This window comes from Lepidochelys kempii, chromosome 10 (genome assembly GCF_965140285.1).
Source record: "Lepidochelys kempii isolate rLepKem1 chromosome 10, rLepKem1.hap1, whole genome shotgun sequence".
NCBI classification, from domain to species: Eukaryota; Metazoa; Chordata; order Testudines; family Cheloniidae; genus Lepidochelys; species Lepidochelys kempii.
Genome location: NC_136389.1, coordinates 6,800,628 through 6,822,172, shown reverse-complemented (window position 1 = coordinate 6,822,172; position 21,545 = coordinate 6,800,628). Strand labels below are relative to the sequence as shown.

The following is a 21,545-nucleotide window of genomic DNA, read 5'->3' as shown; positions in this document are numbered from 1 at the left end:
AAGTCAGTGACTGACCTGGGATTAGAACACAGGAATTCCTAGCTCCCAGGGCTGTGCTCGAACCATTAGACAGCGCTTCCTCTGAAATTCCAAATGGGTTTTCTTTGCAGTAGTTATGGGCTAAGAGCTCAGCGACTCGCTTCTGGAGAGAGAGACCGTTTCTTTACCAGCAAGGACAATGGCAGGCTCAGAATGAAAATTATCACTGCCCTAGGGTATGTCAGAAGGCCTTGGGTACTGAAAAACTTGCCCCCCCATTTTGGACCTGGACAAATAAGCTGCGAGTGCAAATCTGGGTATGTGCACCTCCAACTACCCATCTGTACCTGCCAGCATGTTGCTAAAGGCACAACCGCTCAGACTGAGCTCTGCACTTCGACTGCCAGTGCTATTTGCTCATGCAGCCAAAATGCAGGGGGGCGTTTTACATCTGCACATGCAACAAAGGAGATCAGCTTTCTTCTAAAGAAACGGAAAGAGAGAGAAGCAAACAGAAGTCACGAATCAGAATAGTTAGGGCCCGGGCTACGCGCAGAATTTGCACCCGTTTAACTAAAGGTGTCACATGAAACTGAGTTAAAATGGTGCAACTGCGTGTGTGGACACTTCCATTTAAATAACGTAAGTCGCCATACAAAGAGACACTGGATTAACATCACATCCTTCGTCAAACTAACGCAACTTGGTGTGGTTAGACTAAGTCTTAGGCCACCAGGAGGACACAAAAGCCTATTAGGCTATTGCTTCCGATTAATATTAGAGATCCACCTAGGTGGCGCTTGGTTTGCAAGGAGGCCACGTTCCTTTGGGATTTACCACGATGAGGATGATTCCAATTAATGTATTGCCAATTAATGATGCCAAACAGCATTCAAAAGGTGCCTGACCCTTGTAACTGGGGTGTGATCATGAGAAAGATCCTCAGAGAAAAGCCCTGTGGACTGGCAGATCATGGGAATCCTGAAAAGCCACTTGATGAGTTTGGGGCTCATGTGGGCTGTCTTGCTGTGGGAATGACCATCTGTTTTGCTGCACTTTGCGAGTGCTCTGTGAAATCAATGTGCGGTGAGCGTGCAGGAGGAAGTCACAGTCACTGGAAGGGAAAGGGAACATTGCTGTCGCTGGGAAAGACCTCGGCTGGACATTGACTAACAGTTATCTCAAGAGTTAACACCCCATCTGCCGCATGACGTATGTTCCCGCTCTGCTGACAGGATGCCTGAAAGTTGCATGGGTTGAAAACTTCAGTTACACGGGAGAAGTCTACTGTCTTCCCTCTAGGCCTCCAGTGATTAAGTGTTCAATTAAATTACTCTCTTAATGAGCTTGGGCTATAAATGGTGGTGTGGAATCTTCAGTTATACTTCTTGCCAAAAGATTTTTCAATTTGTTTGTGACTCAGAAGGGAGGATCAGGTGGAAGTAAAATCATCCCGGCATTAGAAAGTGTGGTCCAGGTGTAGAATTGTAACAGCATCAAAAGTGTGAAAGGAAGAAATAATGGATTTGATTAAGGTCACCTCCTTTTATGGCCGCAAATAGCTCACGATCTTCTCCAATTTATTCATAAATCAAAATGATCCCGTTTCCCGAAGAAATAAGCGCAACTTCGGTTTCAAGCTGAGATTCTTATCGTTCTGAATATTCACTGGAAATGTGCTGTTTTGACTTAAGTTCCAGCCAGTGGACTGATTTGGGGAGCTATTCGTGGCAGGTGAGTGCAAAAGGGCACAAACACGAGTGAAATAAAAACGATTAACAGTTTGAACAGCTATTTACAGACATTTTAGTGCAGCATTTGTCCAGCTCCAGCTTTCCTATTTTGCAGGCCACTGTGCTGTGAAATGTTAACTGTGAGTTATGCCACAGTGCACAGTAATCTACACTGCAAAATGTATTATACATATAGTATGCTTTTTTTTTTTCTATAGACCAGTTGTTTTTACAGGCGCTCTTGTGGCTTCAGTTGATTCGATATAGCCAGATATTTTAAAAAGGTTCCATTTTGAGTGATGTAGGAGCAAGTGTTCAACCCTATTCCTGATCCGAGCAGGGAGGCAGAATTGCAGGATGGCTGAGGGAAAAACAAACCAGAACCATGTGGCGAGATGCCATTTTTAGGCCTGCCACTCCTGATCCTTTAAGACAGGATAACGAAGCTCTGAAATGTAACAGACGGTGCCCTCGACGACACTGTGGTTTCAAAATCCCTTCTGTAAATGGCAACTTGTCCTTTGCTACCGAGATTAATTCTTGACCACTATTTGCAGTGCTCGATTAGAATTGCTGAGTTGTAAAAACACCAAAGCAAATTCTTAAGCCTCATATTTTCGAGTGCTTTAAAATATACCCCGGGCACTCATGCGCTTTCTGAGCGGCAGACAGCATCAAGGACAGCTGAGTAACAGGTCTTCCAGGAGCACTGCAATTGCAGTCATGGTGACTTACTGGTGAGGGTTGCGCTAAAATCAATACTATATCCTTCCTGTTTCGCCTTAATTGAGTGGTTCTGGTAGAGGGCTAGGCGACAGCACTCCAGGGAGACATGCAAATAGCAGAACTGCAGCCGCCTTCACGCTCAGGAGTTCAATATAGTTGCGGGTCTCTCACTGATAGCCCAACTAAACGATTACACTTTGGTTTGGGGAAATGAGGCTTTCCCTTCAAGGGGATTTAGCCGTTTCTGTGCAGATTTGTTCTCTCGGGGTGTGTAAAGGACACGTTCGGCATGCAGGAGTATGTTCTGAGGGTGAAGTGCATGGATGTATGCAAGTAACACTAAGAATACACTCTGGACGTTCCAGCTTTTGGATAAAACCGTGCTAACCCCCATCACCCCAAATCAAAAGGCCAGAGAAGCAGCTGGAAATGAAGGTCTTTAAAATGCTTTGGTGCATCTTTATAGTGAGTGAAACAGGGCCAGGTAGCAACCATTTTCGCCATCCGATGTCTTTAGATTCCCTACGGGTTTATATAAATGCAACAAATCAATAGAAGCAGCCCAAGAGACCCACCAAAACATACCCATACGCATGTGATCTCATTGCGGTGTCCTTTGGCCTTCCTACCCCATCCTCCTCTTGTTCCATCGCTAGTAACGCTCAGATTGAAAGCTCTTTGAGTCAGGGACCGGGCCTTTCTTGGTGTCAGGAATCAGGGCCTGAAGGCAGAGCCAGTCTTTGGGCAACCTGACACACGCACGCAGCTGGCCTGCAGCAGGCTGCCTGATTGGCTGATAGCTGTGGCTGGTTCCAAGGTTCTAGAATGCTGGGTATTGTTTCATTCACAGAAAGGGGAGTATCAACAGTAGGTCAGATGGTGACCTAAATTCTAAACATGACCATAAAGTTTCATCTCCAGCTGCAGATGTGAGAGAGACAAACTCAGAAGGTTTGGACTGGATCAGATCACTGACTGAAAGCTTGGCTGGTTATCTGGAACTTTTACGGAGTTCTGAACTGCTTGAGCAAGATTTTGGGCTGGAGAAATCATTCAGCCAAGTGCTAATAGAGCATCAGGACTTCCTGGCTTTAGTGAGTCACACGAACTTTTCTTGTGATATTTCCATTTCCAGTGCAAAGCAGTTCAGAGTGGCATGAGAAATCACAGTGAACAACCAAGCCAGGCACTAGTCAAACTTTCGGGAAAGTCAACAACAACAACGAAAAATGTGTCCGACTCGGTTGTGTTCACGTTGTGGGGAAAGGTTCATTATTCAGTGTTTATACGACGGGAGCACCTTGAGGCATCGGCCAGGCTAGTCCCCATCGTGCTAAACATAGTGTCAATTCCCCAAACAGGTCAGAGGCAAAAAGTCAAGACATAGCAGATGTGAAGACAAAACGAGCGGGTACCAGGGGAGGGACGTTGAAGCAACAATAGCAACAGGGTGTTTGAGCACAGATCGGTGGGAAACAAGCAGAACATGTAGTTAAATCAAACAGTAGCCGCAGCCACACCCCTGTTTCTCCTCCGAGCTGCAATCTGAGGTATTTTCTGCTGAGAGGACACTAAAGTAGCCAGCGGTGGATATTTAGCATGTTATCTCCCACCCAACAAAAATGGACTCCCCGTGGCATCGTGGCTGGAACCGCTTTGTATATGAAATAAAAGCCAAACCACGTAAAAAGGCAAATCAATTAGTGGCAGTGGCTTTAAAAACAGCCCTGCGCAACAGCAGATTCCTGGGTGGCGACAGTTCTGCATCCTGGTTGCAGCTCGCAGAGGATGCAGAGGTCAAAGGCAAAACTAGGCATTTTTTTCCCCCCATACTTCCATCCGTCTCCTTCAAGATGCTTCAACTCTCCTGAGAAAACAGCAGGCAAGAAACAGTGCCGGCAAGGTCATTTCCCACAGCCTTTGCTGTGAGATGGCTGGATCCACCAAGGTTCAGACTGTGAAGGGATAGCATCCTTGCCCTTGGAGAGTACGAGGCGCTTTCCCTGCCTTGAGAGAAAACAACAAAAAGGGAAAGGAGCTGGGACTGCAGAGCACAGGCTAGGGGGCTCTCTAGCTGCATCCCTATTAGTCCCTTCACTGCTGGGGGCTTCTGCAATGCCGGGCATGGGCATTATTTTAAGTGTCAACATGATGGAACATTGGTCCTTCTGGGGCGATGTCTCAGTGGGGTGGGACAGCTCTCTAGGTGGGTCCAAGCTCATCAGCTGGCATGGTAGGCAGCGCCAGAGAGACAATAGCAACAGTCAATAATTAGCTATGGAGTTTGCATAGAAGAACCTTAAAGGAAAGGCCCACTCACACTTCAGGGAGGAGACAAGGTGTATGCTCACGACCTGAAGTTAAGAGGCGTCGTATTTAGTGCTGTACAAATCCAGCGGGCCTGGATCTCTCAAGAGTCTATCAGATTGTGCATGATTAAAAGGCATTTCTGATGCATCAGTTACAAATACCTCCAATATATATGGAGAAAAAGGAAGGATTTTTCTTCTCACCATAAAGAGGCATGTCTGTATCATTCAGATGCTACCATGTTAATGCTCTTCATTCCCATACTCTATATAAATTCTTACCGAGCTATCTAACTTGGAGTCAAGATTTCAGAGGCTTGCTCTTGCTCTGCCACTGATTCCCTGCAGGACCTGGGGCAAGGCACTTCCAGCCCCACTTGTGCCTCAGTTTCCCCAACTATAAAATATTATTATTAACCTACCTGCCTCTCTGTTTGGAGGGATGTATTGCACTGAGATGCTTAGTTAATTGTTTGTAAAATGATGGGAGATCCTGGGATAGATACGCAGATAGGACTTAATAAATAAAACAACAGTGATGTTTTTCATTCTTTGAGTTAAAGAAGCTATATTGGTAGTTGATATTGTTGCAATGGCTTGCCATTATTTTCCACGTACAGCAGCCTCTGAGGGGACAAAGGCCTGCAGGGTGGGGGCCAGCCGGAGAGCCCAGCATGGCATTGCAATTATGCTTCTGCCTCAGTTTCCCCAGGGGTTTTCAATAAGTCCAGTTAGGCTTATGTATATTGAACTGTGCCCTTTTGAAGAGCTAGTTTGTTTAACCCAAATTTGGAACATTATACAAATAGGCCTCCAACTCAGCATCTCTAACTGGAGGGAGAGGGGGCTGAGTCAGCTTTATGTCCCGGTCCCATACCAGTGAGGCTCTCTTGATCCGGAATCCTCTTCTGGAGCCAGGGTCTCTTGTCATCAGCTGGGGAAGGGTTTCTTCTCTTGAATCAAGGTGCCCACAGAGGTCAAACCATGATGACCCTTCCTCAGGACAGCATATAATTCCTCTGATCTGGGGCTTCTGCAGCTCCTTGGTGAAGTCCTTCCATGGGGCCCAGGCTCTGCTGAGGCATTCGGAGCTCCTCCCTTCAGAGCCGCCCCCACCTGGGAGTGTTCTTCCTTGGTTTCCTTTCCTGGTGAGCCCTCTTCACCTCACCAGGTTCTCCCCGAGAAGTCCTTCCCGTGGGCGCTCTTCTGTGTTGGAAACTGTTCCTCTCCCCAGGAACATCAGTTTTCTGGCCTGACCCCACTGGAAGCAGCTTCCGTTTATCATGGTCAGAAGCTTCCCTGCCTAATTAACTGCCTAAGTGAGTTAATTAGTCTCAGGCCAACCTGAGTTGCCTCCTCTCCCTTTGTGGAGCCAGTCAGAATTAAGCTGAGGCCCTGGCCTGTTCAGAGGGCCAGCTACCCTCTTAGAGCCTGCCAGATCATGTCCAAGGTTTCAGTGGGCAGACAGTGCCTGCTGCTGGCTGCTGACCTGGGCTTCCTGACCGTGTGTTGCCAACTCTTGCAATTTTATTGCTGGTGTCACAATATTTGCCTTATTCTTTCAGCCCCAGCTCCTGGAGTCAGGTACCTGAGAATCTCAGCTTGCCTTGAAAAGAAGAAATACGTTTCTAGCCCTCGTGATTGCAGAGAAAAGCTTGAAAATGCAAAGCCTAAGGACTCAAAAACCAGAACTGAACTGAACCCCAAACGGACTATGTTTTAAAGGGTATGTCCACATGGCAGCAGCTACAGGACAGCTGTGTCACTGTTGCACCATAGTGTATATACTTCCTGCATTGACGGAAGGGGTCTTTAAACCAGTGGTTCTCAACCTTTCTAGACTACCGTACCCCTTTCAGGAGTCCGATTTGTCTTGCGTACTCCCCAAGTTATACTTCACTTAAAAACTACTTGCTTACAAAATCAGATATAAAAATACAAACGTGTCACAGTGCGCTGTTACTGAAGAATTGCTGACTGTCTCATTTTTACCATATCAGTCAATGGGAATATATATATATTGTACTTACATTTCAGTGTGTAATACATAGGGCAGTATAAACAAGGCATTTTCTGTATGAAATTGTAGTTTGCAGTGACTTCGCTAGTGCTTTTTAGGTAGCCTGTTGTAAAACTAGGCAAATATCTAGATGAGTTGGTGTACGCCATGGAAGACCTCTGTGTACCCCCAGGGGGACGCGTACCCCTGGTTGAGAACCACTGCTTTAATCCACCTCTCAGAGAGGTGGTAACTAGGTCGACAAAAGCATTCGTCCACTGACCTAGTTGTGTTTACACTGGGATCAGGCCGGCTTAACTCTGGCACCCAGGGCATGAAATTTTACACAGCCCTGAGCAACGGTGCTAGGTCAATCTAATTGTTCAGTGTAGACCAGGCCAAAATCTCATTATTTTTAGGCCAATATCATGATTTTTTGCTGCCTGACTGGTGAATTTGGAATGCTTGGGTTTGGCAGGATTGCTGCTGTGTCTCACGCTTGGGCAGTGGTGTTGGAACAATTTGTATAGTGTGTGAGAGAGAGTGTGTGTGTGTGTGTGAGCTGCTGAGAGCCATTGAAACAAGCTGTAAACCCTGCAGCTGATGGAAACCACTTCAAACCAGGGGGTGATGCCCTGTCCACAACACCCCTAGTTCCAGCACCCCTGCACTCAGGCCCCGGCAGATTGAGAAAAAGACGTCCGGGTGCCCAGGCCTGCGTCCGTAGCAGCATGCCTGTACCCTGAACAAAAGGTGAGTTAATGCCTTACATTACTGAGTTCCTCTGCACTCTTAGTTCCTAAGGCACCAGTGAGAATGAGTGAGACCACCCTCCCCCCCTCCCACCCGGAGCTGTTTTCGAGTCCAATGCCTTGATTTGAACAGGAACAAGCTGAGGGCAAGACAATATTTTGCCACATGGCCAATGTCTCCCACTCTGGAAAAGCAGGATGGCTTTAGGAGCCAGATGTAAAGCAGGATGGAAGACAGACATTGAATATGAATGCCTGCACTGGTGCACACAATGTCAGGGAGGCTTTTAAACTCAAGCTGACTGTGTCTGCCGAGACATCTGCAGCCAGCAACTCTCTGTTATTTCCCCTACACTGGAGCCCATTCAACCGGAAACAGCATCGCCCCCGTTCTCGCCTCCTCCTGTAACCTCATGCAGGTGCTGCCCGCTGCAGCTGAATTATGCATGGAGTTCACCCCTCACATGTGTCATTAAAGGGAATTAAAGCGCCTCACAATGGGCGCTTGGCTTCGCCTTTCAAAGCCAGCCGGGCTCCTGCCTGATGTGAGGCTGTTCAAGATGAGGGCAGGCTTCTGAGAGCTGCCGTTTAAGACAGCAAAGCCAGATTTGAAAAGTCCCCCCCGCAGCGAACAGGAGACCCCATCGCATCTCACATCAAAGCAACCGTTGCCTCAGCCCAGCGGCACCACGGAGCTGTCTGCCCTAGAGCGCAGGGATGCACCAGGCATGTCAGTGGGGCGATGGCTGGTTCTGCAGATGGAATGATTTGGGTCGGACTCTTGGACATTTCTTCCTATGTGCCCCCACCCATGGGTTTTACCATTGGAGGGGGGCACCCTCTCCCTTAGACACAGTACTGTGGAGAAGAGGCTAAGCTTTGCTCCTATGCACGTCTTCCTTTCCCAAGCGCATCCAGGAAAGGGATGTATCCCAGAGTTTGGAACAGTCAGAGGGTCTCTTTAAGGATCCCACTGACAGGCTGATAACCCTTCTCTGGCTTCTTTCCTCGGCTCCCACAGCAAACTCAGGGTCATGGAATTAGTGAGGCAAAAGGCACGGGGCCTGATTTGACGAACATCTGTAGCTCCCAGGGAAGTCACTGAGCATTATGGATGCTGAGCATCTGTGAAAATAAGGCCCAGTTGGCCTATGCCCCAGGGCTCCCGACAGCCGCAGGATTCATTTCAGTGTCACAAAACTATCAGGACATTTTTCATGGCTCACTTAATTAGTTATACCAGCAGAGGGGCGGGGGAAAGCAGCATATTCACACAGCTAAGATGTAGCTAGTTCGTCACCTGACCAGAAGTTCGCTGTGACTTCTGGAAAACAAAGCCATGCTCAGTCAGGAAGAATGGTCCCGTGGTTAGGCACCAGCCTAGGACTGGGGCCAACTGGGTTCAAGTCCCTGGTCTGCTATATGCTTCACCTGAGGCAAGTCACTCAGGGAAACTGAGGCACAGAGCCACTCTGTAGAATGGGGATAACAGCAATTCTCTACCTCCCAGGGGTGTTGTGAGGCTAAACACCCTGAAGATCACGAGGTGCTGATACTACAGTAATGAGGGGGCCTATAAGTACCTTAGAATCACATCTGAACCAAAGCTGGTTTAAAATTACTTCTAGCCTCGCAATCAAACGAACTCACTCTCACAGTAGTTAGTTGGGTCACAAAAGCAGCTCCTGCAGCCTATTGTCCGACGCTTTGTTTTTCGCTCATGACAACGCTCCTAAAATCAGAACCACCTCGTCTGGCTGGGGCCACGGGAAGCAATGAAGCTCTGGGAGAGGTGCGTGGGAGACACGGCGGATGTGTGACTGGACTCAACAGCGTCTGTTGTGGTCAAGGCAGGCCTCGGAAAGGCAGTTAGCTGGAGCGTTGGTAGAGAGCCTGTTTGTCAACTCACTCTGACAGATGCTAAAGCCAACGGAACATGTAACTAAGCAATTTCATCCTTGTCGAGCTTTCCCACTGGCGCTGGAGTTCGATGAAACACCTCTTCACGTTTGCATTAAATACTCCTGTGTCCGTGGCTCTCAGCACTGCCTAGTGAATTAAGTGCTTCAGAGCTGATGAGCCATCTTAATAACACAGAGCTTTAGGGGAAAGCAGCATGTTGCCAATTGTGCTGCACAAATCCAGGAGCCAAGTCTCCCTCTTGGAGCTCACCTTTCACTGCCTGGAGTATTTCCCGAGGGGAGTTAAAGTAGCTGATGAATGGAAACAGTGGGTGTAGGTGTAGAATTGGTACTGAGGCATCTGGCTGACATTCTGTTGCTGTGGGATGTCTTAGGTGCTGAGGACTTGTCAAGAACAAGAGTCCTCATTGGAGGAGTGTCTTAGGCGATGTCTATGCTGGGAACGTGCTTCCCAGCCTGGCCAGACAGACACATGCTAGCTCTGTTCAAGCTAGTGCACTAAAAATAGCAGTTTTCAGAGTAGCAGCCGTGTTAGTCTGTATCCGCAAAAAAAGAAAAGGGGGACTTGTGGCACCTTAGAGACTGACCAATTTATTTGAGCAGAAGCTTTCATGAGCTACAGCCGTAGCTCGGGGTGGCCGAGGCGGTGGCTTGGGCTAGCTACTCTGTACTTGGGCAGAGAGCCTCAGCTGCCACCTGTATTACGCCCAGCCAGACAGCTGTTTGTAGTGTGCTAGCTTGAGGAGAAATACCCAACCTGGGAAATCCAGGCTCCCAGCTGCAGCATGGACATACCCTTAGCGTGCTAATAAGTTACCCAGAAACAAGAAGAAAGGTCCACTTTGCCTGCATGGCAAGATTTAATCTTTCGGCTGGGCAAACAGGCTGAGATTAACCCCCCCCCCCGACCCAATCTGACCCTCCATCCAAACCAAACATTCCCAGAGGTTCAAAAACAGGTGGTTAATTTTTTTCTCCCAAAATGATTTTCACAAACTCTGTCGGATCCTGGATTCAGCAGGAAGCCAGATTTCCAGCTGTGTCACTCAGAGACATCTGAGAAGAGAGTCAAATCAGGCCTATGCTAGGTCTCTGTCTGGTTTTAGAATTGGTTTAGCTGAACTGGTTAAATTATTTGCCCAGTGTTGACTGGCTGAAAGGGAGGATGCAAATAACTGGGCCTGCAAAAAAATAATAATAATGGAGATCTGCTTAAATCCAGGTGGAAAATTAGTCCCTCCAGGTACAGTTTTGATATGATTTTTCATTGTGTGTGTAAGAAAAGTCATGTATAAAATATAGGCTCCTAAGTTTTAAGGCCAGAAGGAATCTCTATGATCATCCAGTCTGACCTCCTGCACAGTATAGGCCAGAGATCCAGCCAGCGATTCCTGTATCAAGCTCATAACATCTGTCTGACCTCCTGCCCAACTTCCCCAAAGCATCCAATGTTGACTGAAAGACTTAAGGGATGGAGAATCTACCCCCTTCCTAGGTAAGTTGTCCCATGGCTAATCACCGTCACGGTTAAAGCTTTACCCCTTGTTTCCAACCTCGATTTATTTAGCTTCAACTTCCACCATTTGTATCTAGGCAGACGGATGTAGCATAACCAAAGACTCTCAGTCACATCTGCACAAGACCCAAAGAAAAGACCCCACCAGGTTCGGTTTCCAAAGGTAACAAGTCAGCAGTTTTAATAAGTAAATGTAATAAATCTGCATTGAGGACTCCTATAGCTGTATTGATCAACCCAATAAGGATCAGTAGAACTTTGGTTCCATAACTAGTCCTTAATGGCCCTTATTGGACTGGCCATAGTGGATGGTCTGATCAGTTAACGAATTCAGAGCATTTCATTCTGGGTTTTGCTTTTGAGAAAGGAAACCACTTAGCTAGACTGGCTGGTGAATCTTCATCGGTCATAAGGATTTCAGCTTAAACACACTCCTAAAAACTATTGAAAAGTTATACAAATGGGGAGGGAACGCAAACTTTTAGGCTATGTCTACCCCACAGCCTACATCGGCATAACTTACGTCACTCGGGTGTGCAGCTAAACCATCCCGCCTGGTCCCGTCTACACTGATGAGGCAAATCGCCTGAGGAAACTTTGCAGCTATATGTGAACTTGGCATGAAATGTGTCTAAAATCTGAAATGTGGGTGTCCCCTATACCTCCCCCTGTATCCAAATCGGTCAGTTCTCCCCAGATCCCACTTCCCCATCCATTAGTCGCCCTCCCCAGTCCCCTTTCTTTTCTCCTCCTCCCTCCACATGCCCCAGTTGCCCCTGCTGCCCGTCACACACGAGTTGGTCTCAGCAGTAGCAGCTCCTCGGGCTGCCGCACCGTGGCAGAATCCGGCCCTGCATCGCTCGCTTTAGTACGTGGCACTCCGGTGCCTGCTTTCATGCCAGAACACGAGCAGTGGAGGGAACGGATCCGCTTTGTCTCGGTTTACGAGCAAACCGCTCCGTCTTCTAATGATGCAGAGCTGTACTTAACAGCCACAGAGCGGGCACAGACCCCAGAAGGGGGAGATATTCTTTCCTCACATTTGCTTTTCGGGGCGGGGTGTCAGAGGGGAAATATTGTCTTTTACAACCAAGCCCAATCGTTGCAGCCAAATGCTGTAACGCACAGCTGTGCGGAGGGTAAAAAAAAAAAACGGGACACACTGGGACGTGGTGTTTGCCTCAAAGCCAAATTCACTTTCCAAACAGAGAGCTTTTGCTTTTCCAGTCTGTTGGTTAATTTGCAATAAAGGGAGTGTGCCACGGTCCCCAAAGTGCTATTAATAATTACTTTTATGGCGCATTTTTGGAAGTCCTCGCCATCCCCCTGAGCTGGGATCATTATTTACACTAATCCTAACGGCTTTTTAATTACACAACACAGGTGCTCGGCAGCAGCCTACGTCTAAGGACGGCATGGAGGTGCCTGAACATACGGAAAGGCTCCTCCCGGCTAGGTAAGGGATTTGCTCATCGGTTCAGCATTGCTATAGACAAGTGCAGCTTGGAAATGGTTCAGGAATACTTGATGCCAGTGACAGCTGCGGGAAAGGCAATTTGGAAGCGGGTCCTGCAAACCTTACTCACATGAGTAGACCCTAGCTAGCAGTCCTGTGCAAACATGCCAGTTTCTCAGCCATAAGAGAAAGGAAACGTGACAGGTTCCTACTAGTTGCAGGAGAGACGGAGGCAGCTGCCAGTGGCAAAGTTGGGCCCTTCGAGCCGCAGCTGCTTGGAGCTGCCAAACTGAAAGGGCCAGCTCCTGAAAGGCATGCTGGGAAAGATGCTCCTATTATAGAGCAACCATGCACTAGGACAGCAGTTCTCAAACGGTGGGTTGTGACCCCAAATGGGGTCGTGCCATCAGCTGATGGGGTCACGGTGCTCCCTCCTGCGTGGAGGACGCCATTTTGCTTTGCGGAGCATGCGAGGACACTAGACACGGAAGATGCCATCTTGCTCTTCCAAACGGCATTCTCCATGCGGTCTGGGGTCCCCAGGAAATACTTCATCCAAATGGGGTTGTGCCGGCAAAAATTTGGGAACTGGAGAGATGTGGACCCGGATATAACCAGGGGAGCAGCTGTGTCTTCAGCCACCACTGTCCCACAATCCCCACTGATAAAGGGACTACTCACTAGAGTGAGGGTTGCAGGATTGGCATGTGTCTGGACCTGGCAGCACAGCTAAATCTGACCGTGTAGCAGAAAGTCAAGCCACGCGTCCAGTTTATACAGTTTAATACATGTGAAACAAGATACATTTTTTCTGAGTAATGAATGCATAAATAACAGAAGATATACGTGAATGCATAAATATGAGGCGGCATGGAACGGAAGAAAAAAAAGAGAGAATTATTATTTTGCTGCTGCTGTCACTGTTGCTACCGCCTGGCGCTCGATTTTACCCCGCACCCTCGCACGATGTTGCGTAGTTTATTGTTTTCATTAAGCAGCAGCTTTCCATTGGCAGAGCTGTCGCACGGAAAAAGGGGTTTGGGATGGAGAGTGGGGGAGGAAAGAAGATTAAAAAAGGAAAAATAAAAATACAAGTTGGGGGTGTTAATAAATGACTTTAATTCTGCTAGTGGCTTCATGTTGATCCTATGCTGCTAATGAAAAGAGGCCTTTTCACATGGATTGAGAGTGCTAGTGGGCTTGTGCGTGTGTGTGTGTAGGGAAAAGGAACACAAAGAGTGCAAATGATACAATTACTGAGCTCACCTTCTTTTCAAAGGCATTACGCTATGAAGAAAACAAATCATTAGCTTAAATGCTTACAAAGAACATCATCTAAGACGACTCTTAAAACCTTTACATACTGTATCAATAATTTACTTTGACTGCAGTAAACAAAATACATTTCTTAAATAATTTACTATTTATTTGTTTTCTTTTTTCCTTTATCTCTCTGCAAATTTCTTTTTTCCCCTTTTCTTTTTTAAACTCAAGAAGCTTTGCTTGTGCACATTAGTTCAGATTATTGCAACATTTAACCTGAATTCAGTAAAAGCAAAAAAATAAAAAATAAAAACAAAAATAAAAAAGGACAGTTTGTACAGACAAGAATGAATAACTTATTATTGCACTGGCTACAATTCAGTAGTGATTTGGTTATTTTTTTTTTCTTTAGAGAGGACATCCTCTAAAGTACCAAAGTAAAATAAATGAAAAGAGAGAGAGAGACTTCAAAAGCACCAGCTGTGAATAGAAGCCAGCAGGATGATTGTGGAGGGAGAAAAGCGGAAGGAGAGAAAAGAAGAATGAAAGCAAAGAAAGAAGAGAAACATTTGGGAAAAAAACCACCCTTACTAATTACTTCCACATAAAACCCAAGAAAACACCTCCTGTCTGGGGAGTCGGACGTAATGCAAAAAACAGTATAGCTTCTCTATAAAAATATGTGCATTATGAAGAGAGAGTTTTTTGTGGGTATTATTTTGTAGCTTTTGTATCTCACAAATACACGATTTCTATTGATATCACTGCCGATAGACAGACAATGTACAGCTCCCGTCTCCTGGGCACGTCTGCATACTGTGGCATCTCTGCACAATAAATGGTGCCGGTTTAAAAGTCGAGAACGTTTAAAAAACAAAAACAAAACAAACGAACACAGCCCGAACCCAAATCAATGTGATTGAGGCCACCTGGGGAAAAAAAAAAAAGCAACTCCATCTTCCCTTTAGAAAAGAAACACGTTTGCATGTCCCCCTCCCCCGCCCTGCACCTCGTGTCGTTTCCGTATCACTTTTTGCAAAACCCATCCCCCGACAGCGCTTAGGAACGTGTGACTGGGGGGGGGGGGGAAATCAGCCACGAACGTGGCTTTGCAGTCCCTTCCGCACAGGGGTGCTGTTTCAAAACCACATCGGTGTCAAGCCCTTAAGACTTCCCTCTCCCGCCCCTACAAAGCTATACTGGTTTGTCTATGTCCTCATCTGTTGCAACAGTCACAGGGACCAGTTCGTGCCGCCTTTTGGGGCTCTTCGTAACGCCTAGAAGCTCTTTGTTTTTCTCAGGGTTGTTGCACTGAGTTTTTAAGTGATCCAGCTTTTTCAGTTCCAGCGCCGTGGCATCTGGCCGGGAGTCCACGGACACCACGCCGGAGGGCGTGGCCTGGCCACTGTCCAAAAGGAGATCTGAGAGGCTGCTCGAGGAGCTGGGGTCAGACTGCTCGAAGGAGAAGTTTGGGATTGTCAGGTGCTCCCCTCGACACGGGGGCTGGACCCGCCGTTCTGCTTTAGAGGCCTGCTCCCCGGGCTGACTGTCAGTCATGTCCAAGGAGTCCCTGTACGCGGTGGATTCGCACGACGGGGTCCTTCTCCTCAGCATGCTATTCTCAGAGGCTTTGGTACGTGAAGCCGTGCTGCTTTCGTCCTCCATGGGAGGATCTATAGAAATGCAAGGTGGGCTCATCTTCTTCTTCCTCCGAGCCCCAGGGATATACTCCGACTCAGACTGAATGTGGACAGGAGACCTTTCCTTCCCTTCCGCGGGCTGTTCCAAGCTACCGTCTCCATTGTCAATGGAAGGGCAGATCTCAATGGAGTGCCTTCTTTGGTCATCTGCCCAGCTGGGCTTGTCCAGAAACCCTTTAGTATCAACACTGTAAAACTTCCTCAAGTCTCTCTCTCTGCCGTTGCTCCCGGCCAGGCTGGCTGTGCTGCAGTTCTTGAGGGGGACCAGAGATGAAGCCGGGGAGATGAAAGGAGAGACCGAGCGGCTTCTGATTTCCGGCTGCTCTTGCCAGTCTTTCACCGAGCTGTTTATGTGGCTGACTTCTTCGTCAGCCAGGTCTGAGGATTCAAACAGAGAGTTCTCGGGGCTGGCTGGGTTGCTATTTTGACTGGAAGGCCTGCTCGGAATACTGTGCTGGCTGTAAGCGTGCTTGCGGGTACGAACGCTCGGGCGGCGATGGTGTGAGGATGACGTTGGGGACTGCGGGGGAGTGCCCGGCTGGGAGAGTGGGCTAGGATGGAACAAAGCTGCACCTAAGTTGCTCTGGGACTGCTTCTTCGGCTGCAGGCTCTCGCTGGACTCAGCTTGCAGACTGTCCTTGGAATCTGTATTCTGCCCATCCAGTGAATCCGTTCTAATGGCCTCCTGCAAGGCAAGCAGAGACAGATGGGATAAAAGCACAGTGTTCTCTCGGGGCGCTAACAAGACACGCTTTTAGCGGTGGATGTGGCATGTGACAGAATCAACCTACGCTCAGTGAGTTTCAGAGCTGGTAACATCACCACAGCTGCCACACACACTAATTATCACGAGTGCAGGTTCATTTGGTATAAGGTGGCAACAGTTGAGCTAACAGACAGACTCATGGTGGGTAAGCCATATCTCAGGTATACTCCAGCCATGCCTGTATGTGCAGGCCTCTGATCTTCCCAGGCCTTCTGAACCTTCCTGTTTTATTTGTGAATCAGCACAAAGTCCTGTACCAATACACGCTATCTAAGATACCCATTTCTAGAGCGACCAACTCTCATGCTACAGGCACCAGAGCCAGCTAGGGGTCAGGAAGGAATTTCTCTTCAGAGGACAATATGGCACTGTTTGGTATATCATGCAAGTTACGCAGCTTGATTTGAAGTATATGCGCTTGGCGACTGTCAGAGCTAAGGTACCAGACTAGATGGAACTTCGGTCTCTGTTCTCATATGGGTAATACTACTTCTTCACACAACCACAGTCAACCTGCAGAACTTGTTGCCAGGGGATGTTGTGAAGGCCAAAAGTATAACTGGGTTCAAAAAAGAATTAGAGAAGTTCACGGAGGATAGGTCCATCAGTGGCTATAGCCAAGACGGTCAGGGATGCAACCCCATCCTCTGAGTGCCCCTAAACTTCCAACTGCCAGAAGCTGGGACTGGACAACAGGGGATGGATCTCTCGACAATTGCCCTGTTCTGTTAATTCGCTCTGAAGCATCTAGCACTGGTCACTGTCGGAAGACAGGATACTGGGCTAGCTGGACCATTAGTCTGACCCAATGTGACCGTTCTTATGTTGTTATACAGGGTCAATGTTCCCTCTAGTTTTTGACAGGCCGTGTGCGCATAAAAGGGTCAGTACTCTTTTTTGGCACCACGGTTATCAACTACTGAAAGGCAATGCCTCGAGTAAAACACCAGCAGCTGTAACTAATACAATCCCACTCTTTGATAAAGCGAGCCCATTAGGCCTCTTGCATGCAGAAGGGGGAACCAGCTGAATGACTTTATGTCACCCAAGTGTATTTAGCCATACGGTACCTGAATTAGAAACAGTCTGCTCTAAATCAGTCTCTGCAAGCTCTACTCACAGAGTGCGGGCCACAGGGACATGAGTTCAGTGAGAGCTATCAGTGCGCATCTGAGGCCTGGAGGTGGCCCAACAAACAGCCTCCACAATTATTTTGACTAATGGGGGTTAACAGAAGCTTTGCACAACATGGAAGCATGTCCCTCAAATGCATGTTCAACACAGCCTCTACGACATTGCCGATCTGAAATTGGAATCTGCCTGTGTGCACTGAATCTGTCAGTGGTTTGAAATACCCAGGGCACTGAGACTGGAAATTGATTTGAAAAATACAAAATCATAAAGGCATCCAAACTGATAGGAAATGTCGCCAGGATTATATTGTGCTCAGATAGCTACTCTGTCCCATCCTGCTCACAGCCTTTGTGAAACTCTATTTGTTCTTGTGTTACAACGCCATCATTCAAAAGAAGAGAGAGCGAGAGAGATGATGAAGGGGAGGGAGGAAAAAGACAGACAGAAAAAGTCTGATGGGAGAGGAGAGTTCATCGCCTCCTACCTGTCTACACAGCAGCCTGTTGAGACTGGGAGATCGTGATGTGGACTGTGGAGAAGGGATCTTGCATGTGTCACAGCTGTCGCGGTGAGAAGATACAGCAGTCACCTGAAGCAACTCCCTTGGGACTCTCAGAGAGGAGCATGTTCCCACGGGTTGGGAACGGATGGAGGTGACAGACCCTACAGAAGGAGAGAGAACACTAGCCACAGCTGCCGGACAAGAGTTGTAACGTGTGGGTTTGAGAGAGCTTTCGCTGCGGAACGAGGCTCCAAGGATTTCAAAGCACACAGACGCGGGGTTAGAAAACACAAGTTAATTCAGTGACAGGCCAAATCAAGCCACACAATATCCCACGGGCAGAGTCGGAATAGAGCCGAGGAGTCCTGACTCCCATTCTGCTCTAACCAGTAGATCACACTACTTGTGTAGTGCTTGGAGAACGCATCTGGATAAACACGTCTCCTAGGTGGGCCTGTGAAAAGCTTGTGATGATTGTTTATTACTTGTGTTGCTGTAGTGTGTACAAGCCCTAGGGACGGACCAGGACCCCAGTCTAAATGCATACGTTTTTTTCCAATTATAACCGTCTCATGTGTGGGCCTGCCCTCTATTGGATACTGCTCAGTTGGTGTGTCCTAGGCCCTAAGATGTTAGCAGAGATTCTTCTTCACTTCACGTGCTAGGGGCTTATTTGGGAGGGAAAGGGAGAGTGGGTTTGCAGCTCCATACTTGCAACCTTCCCGTGTGGCTGTGGGTTGGATCTGAATAGGGAAGCGGTCTAGTTTCAGAATCTGGATCAGATGGAGACTAGGGGTTAGATCAGGATACTGTAAGTCAGGACACCTGGGCTCTATTCTTTGGGCTGCCAATGACTTGCTTACGGCCCCTTAACCATTTGTAAATTGGAACCACCACCACCACCACTTAAATGCCCAGAGGGGTGCTGCTGTACGGCTTAATTCTTGGTCCCATCCAGCACCTAGCGAAGTCAATGAGAGTTCTGCCATTGATTGTAGACCCAGAGTGAGTGAAGAGCTTTGAGATCCTCAGCTAACGGTTACATAATCTCAAAACATGGTCTATTGCTATTGTGACTGATGCAGGAGATCCAGCTCAGCTGATCCTGGTCACACTTAACCAATTTGCTACCATTGCAGGGGATTCAGACAGTGGTCCCTCCTGTTCTCCGCCTGTGACACACAATAGTTGAGTCTCCTGAGGGTTATAAGATTTTGGTCTAATTCAGTGATTGGCTTGGTGACGTTTAGTGGCCTGTGACATACAGGAGGTCAAACTAGATCGGGGTGGCCCACCTGGGGCTCCGGAGCCACATGCAGCTCTTCAGAAGTTAAGATGCGGCTCCTTGTACAGGCACCGACTCCGGGGCTGGAGCGACAGGCGTCAACTTTCCAATGTGCTGGGGGGGGGGGGCGCTCACTGCTCAACCCCTGGCTCTGCTACAGGCCCTGCCCCCAGTCCACCCCTTCCCTGAGCCTGCCGTGCCCTCGCTCCTCCCCGCTCCCCCCCAGAGCCTCCTGCACGCCACAAAACAGCTGACCGGGGGGTGCGGGGAGGGAGGGGGAGGAGCTGATTGGCGGGGCTGCCGGTGGGCGGGAGGTGCTGGGAGCGGGGCGGGGGAGCTGCTGACGTGTTACAGTGGCTCTTTGGCAATGTCCACTGGTAAATTCTGGCTCCTTCTCAGGCTCAGGTTGGCCACCCCTGAACTAGATGATCTGACAGGTGGTCCCATCTGGACTCAAACTCTTTGACAGCAGCAGCACAGAGACTGCTGAGCCCTGGCTCTGTAAGCCTGGATGATTATGTGGATATTCTCTCTGTTTGCACCTAGAAGACAGCCCCTTTGAAAAGCGACCCCCTAATCTCAGGTATCAATCCCGAGTCATTAGTTTCTCACTCATAGCTCCTGCTTCCCCAGCTCATTCTGCAGAGCAATCTCTCCTCCCAACTTCTGTGGCTTTACCAGAGTGTCCCATTTTGTTTTCAAGATCGCCTGCTTTTTGGCAGCAGGATTTACTGTTCCTCATTAGCGCACGAGCTAATGTCTGTTTTTACGTCGCTGCTCTCTGTACAAACAGTATCCATCACACAGAGAGATCTCACCCAGAGGTCAGTGAACTTGGACTGGTTACAAGACCCATTTAGACAGTCTGCAGTTGCCTCTCAGCTACCCGATTGCATTGAGAAAAATAGGCTTTTTGGACACTTTTTTTTGGCGGGGGGGGGAGGGGGAGGGGAGGTACCTTTCCCCAGAATATGCACGGAATATTTTAATGAATTTTATCCATCCTCAGAGGGACTGAAAGAACCAGGCATAGCTCTGTTTGCGCTCCTAAGTTCTGGAATGTGGCAGGCTTTTCCATTACAGTCCTTAGCTCCTCCACACTTCTGTGACTGCACGGCTGTCCTGACCGGTCGCCCCTCTAGCTGGACCCATCGTGGGATCCCACAAAACTTTGCCAATACCCCTCAATTTTGGTTTGTACTTGCTAATCTAGTCCTCTTGGATAGGGACCATAAATACCTACTCCGGCTGCACCTTGGTCACTAACACCTTTCCGACGAGATGACTGATGTCCTATTAGCAATCTTTCCTTTCTTAGGCAAGCGTTATGGCAGGGCTTCTGCAGCTGGTGGGAAAACCAAATAAACACAGCAAACGTTTTCACGACATTCCCCCTCCCCCACCATCTTTTGTTGGAATAATTGTCTAATGGAAATTTTCCCAACTCTCTCTCCTCGAGGAGAGGCCAAGAACGCCCCACATTGTAGCATTCTGGAAAGCTCAGTAAAACCAAAATTGCTCGGCATCTGTGTGTTTTTCATTTGCTTTTTTAACGGGCCAGGGAGTCGTTTATGGGGCCAAAAGAACACACAATCTGGCCACTTCATGGCATTTTCCCCATCCAGTAACCAAACCAGTAGACGAGAAGCTCTAGCTGATTCTGGTCTGATCACTGGCTTCCTAAGACCTCCAAAAAGCCCCAAAAATTCATGAAACAAACACTAGTCCCTGTGTACACCCCCAGTAGGCTGATCAGTACAGCATGAAGGGACACTGGTAGGATTCAGGCACTGGAGGAGGGAAAATAGTCCCTCTGTGAGGCGTAGTGATATTTCTTGTGATTCGCTGAAGAATACAGCTGGAAAAGGTTACAAAATAGTGGACCAGGGTTTCACTGACACCAGTGGAATTCTTCCTCATTCACATCAGCGTCAGAGATTGGTGAGTCAGCCCCAGTCAGTCGGCAGTGAAATCCAACAACCGCTCACTCTGCTTAGCAAAGCTCTTGCACTTCCCCTTTTCAGGACAGGCGGGACAACCATAAATACTGAGCAGAGAACATTGAGCTGTATCCAGGGCTTTTTAACAAACAGAGAGTTACTTTATCCGGAGAAATCAGAACAGATCGGCTAGTCCTGGCCAGCCCCACCAGGTAATCCCACCACCCATCTGTCCATGTCATTCTTGCATTAAAATACTGTTGCGTCAGAGGAAGCCAGTCTGGATAAGTTCTTGGGAGCCAAAAAGCAATAATTCAAGATGCACATATTTTTAGGGAGACAGACGCTCTCTCACTCCCATTCCCCTTTCAAACCAACCTGCAAGTCAGGAATAACTGGGCAGAAAATGGCATCTTAGGGCAAAAATATTTGGATGTGGTTGTCTCAATGTGTTGTCAGGACCCCTGTGCAGCTTCTGATTCCACAGAATCTGCCACACAAACAACTTCTCATCACAGAGCTGTGCTATGGAATCTCAGTTTTCCCTAGAGGGAAAAATGGTT

General features: G+C 48.1%; 1 protein-coding gene across 5 annotated transcripts in view; it reads right to left on the bottom strand.

The window, feature by feature from the left end:
* Nucleotides 1-13,165: 13,165 nt before the first annotated feature.
* The window catches only part of CACNA1H (calcium voltage-gated channel subunit alpha1 H), a 178,812-nt gene continuing 170,432 nt past the window's right edge, over nt 13,166-21,545 (bottom strand). For all 5 annotated transcript variants that reach the window (XM_073361778.2, XM_078854517.1, XM_078854519.1 and 2 more), the window contains 2 exons: nt 17,740-17,918; nt 13,166-16,040 (listed from right to left, as the gene is read on the bottom strand). In XM_073361778.2, the coding sequence (XP_073217879.1) occupies nt 14,850-16,040; nt 17,740-17,918 (1,370 nt within the window). In that variant the 3' untranslated portion in view covers nt 13,166-14,849. The remainder of the gene's footprint in view (nt 16,041-17,739; nt 17,919-21,545) is intronic.